Source organism: Bufo bufo, chromosome 3, assembly GCF_905171765.1.
Source record: "Bufo bufo chromosome 3, aBufBuf1.1, whole genome shotgun sequence".
Taxonomy (NCBI): domain Eukaryota; kingdom Metazoa; phylum Chordata; class Amphibia; order Anura; family Bufonidae; genus Bufo; species Bufo bufo.
The window spans coordinates 690,571,109-690,581,206 of NC_053391.1; the positions used below are offsets into that span (position 1 = coordinate 690,571,109).

The 10,098-nt window shown below is 42.4% G+C and overlaps 1 protein-coding gene across 1 annotated transcript; it reads right to left on the reverse strand.

Annotated features, from left to right (window-relative positions):
• Window positions 1–7,434: 7,434 nt before the first annotated feature.
• Window positions 7,435–8,364, reverse strand: LOC120994075 (olfactory receptor 52D1-like). Its single transcript, XM_040422534.1, has one exon. The coding sequence runs from the start codon at window positions 8,353–8,355 to the stop codon at window positions 7,435–7,437; it is 921 nt and encodes a 306-aa protein (XP_040278468.1). The 5' UTR covers window positions 8,356–8,364.
• Between the last annotated feature and the right edge of the window lie 1,734 nt (window positions 8,365–10,098).

Consider the following 10,098-nt stretch of genomic DNA (forward strand, 5'->3'; position numbering starts at 1 on the left):
CTTTCCAAGTCATCCCACCAGTTCCATCACTCTCATTCCATTCTTTTGAGGTCCACACCCTCAGGCTCTTCCATCCCCTCTCCTTCAGAGTATCCATTGTATACTGTCCCCCTGGCTCACCCACCCAGTTCCTGGACCACTTTGCAGCCTGGCTGCCACACTTCCTGTCCTCTGAAATACTAACCCTTATGTTGGGAGACTTCAATATCCCCATAAACAGCGCCATCTCCCTGTCTGCCTCCAGCTTCTCTCTTTAACCTCCTCTCTTGGCCTCTCACAATTTTCTAACTCTTAGACACATAAAGACAGTAACACAATTGACCTGGTCTTCTTCTGGCTTTGTTCAATCTCCAACTTTAATAACTCACCTCTCCCGCTCTCTGACCACAACATCCTCTCCTTCACTCTCACAAATTCTCACCCATCCCAGCACACTCCTTCTTATTACACATACCGAAATCTACAGGCCATTGACACTTACTGACACTCTACACTAATGTCACGAGGGTGTCAAGAGCCACGTCTGACTCCGTTATACCCAGGGTCAGGAAGTCGCAGCGGGTGGCTGCGCGTTCGATGTACAAAGACAGTGCTGTTTCGTAATGGTAGCTTTCTGGGTTTGCCTTGCAATCCTTTTTGGCTCACTCAGGGATCCGTAGCTTCTCCTCCTCAGCTGTTTCTTGTCCAGCAATCCCAACCTCCTTATATTCCCATCTCCCACTTCTCTGGTTGCCAGATATAGAGCTTCCTGCCTGGACTTCTATACTGACCCACTGGAGCTGAGTAGCTGAGATCCCTGGTTGTTGTTCCAGAGTGTTACCCTCCGGATCCCTGTTGGGCCTTGGTGGTCTGCTGTTGTCGCCCACCTGGGATTATATGTTTGTCTGTGTTGTCTGTCCTCTCCTTGGTGTTTTCCTTTTAGTGTCAGTGGTGCGGACTAGTGATCCCACCGCCCTGTTCACTACACAGGGCTCATCTTAGGGAAAGCCAGGGTTTAGGCACGTGATCAGCGTACGGGTGAGGAACCCGTCTAGGGACGTCAGGGCAGTCAGGTGCCAGCCGCAAGGTGAGTCAGGGGTCACCACCTTTCCCTCTCCCTTGGACAGGGCCTTCCCATTTCCCTCCCTTTGCGTGACGCCGGTCATTACAACTAATCATTGTCCCCAATTTTTTCCCTCTCCTGTCCTGATCAGGCTCTAAAGCACTATAATGACAATTCCCCCTACCCTTAGAACCTCCAAACACGGACCAAAGCAGCCCCGGCTTACACCGCAAACTCAATTCCTTCAGCGTTGCTCCAGGAGTGCCAAACGCCTGTGGAGAAAAACTCATACACCAGAAAATTTCCTCCATTATAAATTCATGCTAAGAACCTATAACTCTGCCCTTCACCTCGCCAAACAGACCTACTTCACCACCCTAATCTCCTTACTGTCCAACAGCACAAAAAAACTCTTTGACAATTTTCACTCCACCCTCAGTCCTAAAGTGCAGGCGCCTATCACAGACCACTGTTATGAAGATCTGGCCGCCTACTTCACAGAGAAAATAGAAAACATCCAGCATCAAAAATCAGCTCCCAGCCTCTAAGTGGTATTGATCCCCTTCCCCCCTCATCATCTCTGGCTCACTGTCCACGTTTGACCCAGTCACGGAAGAAGAAGTCTCCAGGCTCCTCTCTTCTTCTCATCTTACCACATGCACTTCTGACCCAATTCCCTTATATTTACTCCAGACTCTCTCTGGCTGTTACCACTCACCTATCAAACATTTTCAACCTCTTTCTCTCTTCTGGTATCTTCCTCTCCTCTTTCAAACACTCTATCATTATTCCATTATAAAAAAAAAATCTTCTCTTGACCTGTCCTGCACAACTAACTACAGACCAGCCTCCAATCTTCCCTTCGTCTCTAAACTTCTGGAACATCTGGTTTACTCTCACCTCATCCATTATCTCACGGCTCACTCTCTTCTTGATCCATTACAATCTGGTTTCCATACCCTACATACTACAGAAACTGCCCTTGTCAAAGTGACAAATGACCTCCTGACAGCAAAATGCAACAGTGACTATTCTCTGCTCATTCTTCTTGACCTCTCTGCTGCTTTAGACACTGTAGACCACATCTCCTCCTCACCCTGCTCCAATCTATCGGCCTAAAAGACACTGTCCTATCCAGGTTCTCTTCCTATATCTCTGGCCGCTCCTTTAGTGTATCATTCGCTGGCTCTACTTCTCCTCTCCCTCTTGCTGTTGGGGTTCCTCAGGGTTCAGTCCTTGGTCGTCTCCTCTTGTCTCTCTACACAACCCCAATTAGACAGACCATCAGCAGATTTGGTTTTCAGTACCATCTCTATGCTGATGACACACAATTATACTTCATCCCCCGACATCACCCCTGCTGTATTACCGAACACCAGTTACTGTCTGTCCGCTGTCTCTAACATCATGTCCTCTCTCTATCTGAAACTGAATCTTTCAAAAACTGGACTTCTTCTGCTCTTCCATCTTCTAACCTACCTAAACCTGATATCTTCCTCTCAGTGTGTGGCACTACCATAACGCCTTGGTGTTATGTTTGACACTGATCTTTCCTTCACCCCCTATATTCAATCTCTTGCCTGCTCATGTCGCCTTCACCTCAAAAATATTTCTAGAATCTGCCCCTTTCTGACTATGGAAACAACAAAAACTCTCACTAATGTCCTAATCCAGTCCCGCCTCGATTACTGTCTCACTATTAATTGGCCTCCCCCTGACCAGACTTTACCCTCTCCAATCTCTCCTTAATGCAGCAGCCAGGGTCACCTATCTGTCTAACCGCTACTCTGATGCCTCCACTCTGTCATTGCACTGGTTTCCCATACAGTAAAGAATCCAATTTAAACTGCTTGTCCTCACCCACAAAGCAGCACCCCCTTACATCCCTTCCCTCATCTCTGTCTTTCAGCCTACCCATGCTCTCCACAGTGCTGCACCCCCTACATCTCTTCCCTCATCTCTGTCTACCACCCTACCTGTGCTCTTCAGTCTGCAAATGATTTAGGACTGACATCCACCATAATCTGAACCTCTCACTCCCGGCTCCAAAACTTCTACCGAGCTTCAACAGTTCTCTGGAATGCCCTACCCCAAGAAATTAGGTTAAATCACAATATACACAGTTTTAGGCGCTCCCTAAAAACACATCTTTTTAGGGTGGCCTATCACATCCCCTCATCTAACTCTTCTCCATATATAGACCATTTATCATCATTTCCTGAACCCGATCCTCCATGAAACTCTCCACTGCACCCATGCACCCAGAGGCACTATATATCGGCTGATGGCATCTCACGCAGCATTATATCTACTCCCCTATTTTCCCAAGATGGCTGGACCATTGTACAAAACAAGCACTTTTACCTTTTGTTTCCCCCCATCTCCTAATAGAGTGTAAGCTCTTGTGTCACCCCATATCTCCTCATAGGGGAGACACAAGAGCTTACAATCTATGAGGAGATATGGGGTGACACAAGAGCTTACACTCTATGAGGAGATGGGGGAGACACAAGAGCTTACAATCTATGAGGAGATAGAGGAGACCCAAGAGCTTACAATCTATGAGGAGATAGGGGAGACACAAGAGCTTACAATCTATGAGGAGATAGGGGAGACACAAGAGCTTACAGTCTATGAGGAGATAGATTGTAAGCTCTTGTGTCCCCCCTATCTCCTCATAGACTGTAAGCTCTTGTGTCTCCTCTATCTCCTCATAGACTGTAAGCTCTTGTGTCTCTATCTCCTCATAGACTGTAAGCTCTTGTGTCTCCCCTATCTCCTCATAGAGTGTAAGCTCTTGTGTCTCCCTATCTCCTCATAGACTGTAAGCTCTTGTGTCTCCTCTATCTCCTCATAGATTGTAAGCTCTTGTGTCTCCTCTATCTCCTCATAGACTATAAGCTCCTGTGTCTCCTCTATCTCCTCATAGAGTGTAAGCTCTTGTGTCTCCCCTATCTCCTCATAGACTGTAAGCTCTTGTGTCTCCCCTATCTCCTCATAGAGTGTAAGCTCTTGTGTCTCCTCTATCTCCTCATAGACTGTAAGCTCTTGTGTCTCCTCTATCTCCTCATAGAATGTAAGCTCTTGTGTCTCCCCTATCTCCTCATAGAGTGTAAGCTCTTGTGTCTCCCCTATCTCCTCATAGATTGTAAGCTCTTGTGTCTCCCCTATCTCCTCATAGATTGTAAGCTCTTGTGTCCCCCCTATCTCCTCATAGACTGTAAGCTCTTGTGTCTCCCCTATATACTCATAGATTGTAAGCTCTTGTGTCTCCCCTATCTCCTCATAGACTGTAAGCTCTTGTGTCTCCCCTATCTCCTCATAGATTGTAAGCTCTTGTGTCTCCCCTATCTCCTCATAGATTGTAAGCTCTTGTGTCTCCCCTATCTCCTCATAGAGTGTAAGCTCTTGTGTCTCCCCTATCTCCTCATAGAGTGTAAGCTCTTGTGTCTCCCCTATCTCCTCATAGACTGTAAGCTCTTGTGTCCCCCCTATCTCCTCATAGAGTGTAAGCTCTTGTGTCTCCTCCATCTCCTCATAGATTGTAAGCTCTTGTGTCTCCCCTATCTCCTCATAGAGTGTAAGCTCTTGTGTCTCCCCTATCTCCTCATAGACTGTAAACTCTTGTGTCTCCCCTATCTCCTCATAGATTGTAAGCTCTTGTGTCTCCTCCATCTCCTCATAGACTGTAATCTCTTGTGTCTCCCCTATCTCCTCATAGACTGTAAGCTCTTGTGTCTCCTCTATCTCCTCATAGACTGTAAGCTCTTGCGTCTCCCCTATCTCCTCATAGATTGTAAGCTTTTGCAAGCAGAGCCCTCATTCCTCTTGTTGTAATTATTGTCCATTGCTATGTTATTTGTGACAGTTTGTCCACGGAACCCCTGAATTGTACAGCGCTGCAGAATATGTTGGCGCTATATAAATAAAGATTATTATTATATTATTATTACCTACAGTATCCACACAAATAGTGATACATGGACTTCTCATGGGAGTTCAGGAAATAGACAGAAAATCTGTGCCGCCAAGAACTCGTAACGTACAAGAGCTGATACATATTATTGACGTTTGTATTATCCTAGTGCCAACCGGACAGACCCCTGCACATCAAAACAGCCCATGTCGCCTCCAGCTACTCTTGTGTGGTGGATAATGCACAGTGGTAATAAGTCTGTCTGCTAAGACAATACCACCACACCATACAGCATCCAGATAAATAGTCTATAGTATCCATGAAAATGGTGCGTATATTCGGTCACTTCTTTAAAAACTATGAATGCAGCTCCCACAACATGTTTCACCACTGAGCTCGGCTTCCTCAGGGGAAACGGAGCTACTACTTCCCCTGAGGAAGCCGAGCTCAGTGGTGAAACATGTTGGAGGAGCTGCATTCATAGTTTTTAAAGAAGTGACCGAGTGTATTAAGGTGACAGTGCTGGGGTGTGCTGCAGGCACCCTGGCAGCTTAGAGAAACAATCAGTTAGGGAATAGTGGCGATGATGAACAGTTAGTCATGAGAATATTAGTCTAGATTCAGTGAGACAAATTAGATCGCCACTGATATATGATACATTCATAACTAACTAATAGAGTGCAGAGGGTAATAATATAACGAGGATGAGAGAACTGGTTACAATATAGCTAGTGCAAAGCTAAAATACTGATACAATTATTGTGACCTGTGCACATCTATTTAAAGGGATATGAAGTAAATATCTCTGCCATTTCCCTACAGAACGCAAATAACTCACAGTGACAAAGAAAAAGACTCACACGGTTATCTTCATGTTTTAATTTTTCTTTCATTATTGGGCAATTTTTGAGTTTTAAAATGTACAATAAATGTTAAGTTTTATAAAAAATTTAAAAAAAGACCTGAAACAGGAACTGGATAGCCTTTGGCTATTGAACTGAGCATTTTGAGTATATCCTGGGTCGCTTTTAGGGTCTAAGGTTGGTGTACAGCATTCAGATAGACGCAACTGGATAAACAGTGCATGAAGTATGCAGAAAAATAGTGCAATTAGCATCCAGATAACTGTCCTGAAAATCAGTTCATGCTAAATATGTACAGAAAAAAAGAGCATAGAGTAAAAAAGATAGCGTCGTAAGCATCCAGATAAATAGTGCATACAGTATCCAGAAATATAGTTCATGCAAAATACTGAAACATATTACATACAGTATCCAGATAGTGTTATAAGCTTTAGATTAATACTATTGAACATCCAGTATTCAGACAGTGTCATCAGCATCCAGAAAAATAGAGAATATGATATCCAGATAAATAGTGTATACAGTAAACAGTTAATTTAAAAAAACCAACAACATCCAGATAAAGAGTATACAGTATCCATATAGTGTCATAAGTGTTAAGATAAATAGTGCATACAGTATCCAGATAGTGTCATAAGTGTCAAGATAAATAGTGCATACAGTATCCAGATAGTGTCATAAGTGTCAAGATAAATAGTGCATACAGTATCCAGATAGTGTCATAAGTGTCAAGATAAATAGTGCATACAGTATCCAGATAGTGTCATAAGTGTCAAGATAAATAGTGCATACAGTATCCAGATAGTGTCATAAGTGTCAAGATAAATAGTGCATACAGTATCCAGATAGTGTCATAAGTCTTAAGATAAATAGTGCATACAGCATCCAGATAGTGTCATAAGTGTCAAGATAAATAGTGCATACAGTATCCAGATAGTGTCATAAGTGTCAAGATAAATAGTGCATACAGTATCCAGATAGTGTCATAAGTGTCAAGATAAATAGTGCATACAGTATCCAGATAGTGTCATAAGTGTCAAGATAAATAGTGCATACAGTATCCAATGGTGGTACCGACCTGTACAGAAAACTGTGTTGCACTTTAAGAAAACCAAACCACCAAAGGTCCAAATAGTGGAGAGTAATGCCATGAACAGTGAAGGTTCTCTCTATGTTCCACCACTCACCTGAGCGGCCATGATCAGATAGGAATTGTTAAGCTTTTTTCCTCTGACCTTGGCCACTCAATAGGGATTTGTCCTGTACAGGGAGGACACAGAACTCCTTGCGCAAACACAACTTTGAGCTTACGCAGTTGGACACTGATCTTTGTAGTGACATATCTTTATATGCTTTTATTTTTTTATGGGCTTAAATCTTAAGGAAATAGTGTTTTTGTTTATTTTTCTACATCTTCCACTTTTCATAGATCAACTCTTCACAATATGCCCTAGTAACGATTTCTAAATCACATAGCAACCACAAATGTTAGAAGCAAGTACAGACACAAATATATTGTGAATTAATTGACCTTTATTGCTTCATTGTTGGCTCTGAATGTAACTTATGACAGATATAGGTCTAGGTTGCATATCTGTTTTCATCCAGTTCAGTCACTGTAAGTACTGAACAATCCTCATCCTCAGGGCATGTGTTCGGACTCCATAAATCAAGGGGTTGAACAATGGGGGAATGATAAGAGAAGTGACGGAGAGAAGAATGTGGATAGTAATTGGGAGCTTAACACTGCCCAGCCGGTACCTGATGAAAACAAATAACATGCCAATCAAAAAGATGGAAAAGTTTAGTAGATGGGTGACCAGTGTGTGGACAGCTTTATGATGGGATTCTCCAGAGAGTTTCAAGCAGACAAAAAATATATGCAGATTGGAGAAAATAGTGACAAAGATGGTAACGCACAAGTAGATAATGACCACAGAAGCGGAGTAGAATTGACTGATGGAAGAGTCCACACAGGAGAGGACAATCATAGACATATTGTCACAAAATACATTGTTTATTCTGTTTCCACACAGAGGAAGCTTCCATGTGAGGAGCACGGCTGTGAGTACAAGAATGAAGGCCACTACAAATGATCCAATGATGAGGTTGATGACCTTCTCATTAGTTATCATTGTGCCATAGTGTAAAGGGTGACAAACGGACAAATATCGGTCAAACGCCATAAGGGTAAAAGTGCTCATTTCATAGAGGGCAAAGAAAGCCACACACAGAGATTGAACAGCACAGTTACCATGAGTGATGGACGTGGACGAGGTGATGAGGTCAACTATCAGCTTTGGGAAAAATGTTGAGCTGCCAAAAATGCCATTGAGGACCAGATTACATATGAGGATGTACATGGGTTCATGTAACCTTGTATCTGTGAATACGACAAAGACAATAACAATACTTAAGAGTAGAATTAATGAATATAGGACAATAGACAGGACACAGTACAGATATCTAAGTCCTTCCATCTCCATGAGTCCCAGGAGGACCAGATTTTTGCTGATGTTGAAGTCATTTTCCATGTTGTCTTTTTATAAACCACAGATGATTAATCATAGGATTCTGAACAAAAAAATAAGACACAATGTCAATCATAAAAGTTATTGAATATATGGTAAGAAACTATGGTATAAGAGTAATTACTCAAGGATTACCAAGGAAAGATGTGGATCATAGTTTTAGTCAAAAGAAACCTTAAAATGAAAATAAAACCTTTGGGTGAGCAATTATCTTTTTTAAAGATATATTACGAGAAGATGTAACAATAGAACAGACAATTTTGCTTAGAAGACGTACTGGAGAAAGAAAAAGCCATTGACCAATAAAGAGATAGATGAAGACAACCACAAAAATAATTAACGTGATTAAGCAGCCTGAAGGCCTAAGGAGAAGAAAGTAAGGTCTAGACAGACTATATTCATGTGGTTCAGAGATTGAACAGGGCAGTTACCATGAGTGATGGTCATGGACAAGGTGAGGAAGTCAAGTATCAACGTTGGGAAAAATGATTAGCTGCCAAAAATCCCATTGAGGACCAGATTACATATGAGGATGTAAATGGGTTCATATAATCTTGTATCTGTGAACAGTGATGGTCAGTTCGCAGTGTTTGCCAGCGAACACATGCGGGCTGCCATCTCTAGTAAGGTAGACTCACCCGTCCGGCGATGCACAGGTAAGCCCTTACCTGTGATGGGAGCCGGTCTGAAATCAAATGCAGTCACCGGGAGCAGGCAGTTCTGAGAACTGCCCGATGAAGGTCCCCGGCGGCTGTTCTCGGAACTGCCTGCTCCCGGTGACTGCATTTGATTTCAGACCGGCTCCCATCACAGGTAAGGGCTTACCTGTGCATCGCCGGACGGGTGAGTCTACCTTACTAGAGATGGCAGCCCGCATGTGTTCACTGGCGAACACTGCGAACTGACCATCACTGTCTGTGAATACGGCAAAGACAACGACAATACTAAACCCCTTCAACCTCGGGCCTGTTTTCACATTCCTGCCCAGGTCATTTTTTGCAAATCTGACATGTGTCACTTTATGTGGTAATAGCTTTGGAACACTTTTACTTATCCAAGCCATTCTGAGATTGTGATACATTGTACTTCATGATAGTCATAAACTTGAGTCAATATATTTCACCTTTATTTGTGAAAAAATCCCAAATTGACCCAAAATTTTGAAAAATTCCCAAATTTTCTAATTTAAATTTCTCTACTTTTATAATAGATAGTGATACCTCATATAATAGTTATTACTTTACATTCCCCATATGTCTACTTCATGTTTGGATCATTTTGAAAAATAATTTATTTTTTTTGGGGACGTTAGAAGGCTTAGACATTTGGAAGCAAATCTTGAAATTTTTCCAAAATCCACTTGTTAAGGACCAGTTCAGGTCTGAAGTCACTTTGTGAGGCTTACATAATAGAAACCACTCAAAAATAACCCCATTTTAGAAAATACAAAAGGTATACAAAACTGATTTGACAACCTTTTTAACCCTTTAGGTGTTCCACAAGAATTAATAGAAAATGGAGATGAAATTTCAGAATTTCACCTTTTTGGCAGATTTTACATTTTAATCCATTTTTTCCAGTAGCAAAGCAAGAGTTAACAGCCAAATAAAATTCACTATTTATTACCCTGATTCTGCATTTTACAGAAACACCCCACATGTGATCGTAAACTGCTGTACGGGCACACGGCAGGGAGCAGTAGGAAAGAAACGCTGTATGGTTTTTGGAAGGCAGATTTAGCTGAAC

Bases quoted from the DNA above. Each gene is read 5' to 3' on its own strand.
- LOC120994075 (XM_040422534.1), bottom strand. From the start codon at position 8,355: ATGGAAAATGACTTCAACATCAGCAAAAATCTGGTCCTCCTGGGACTC.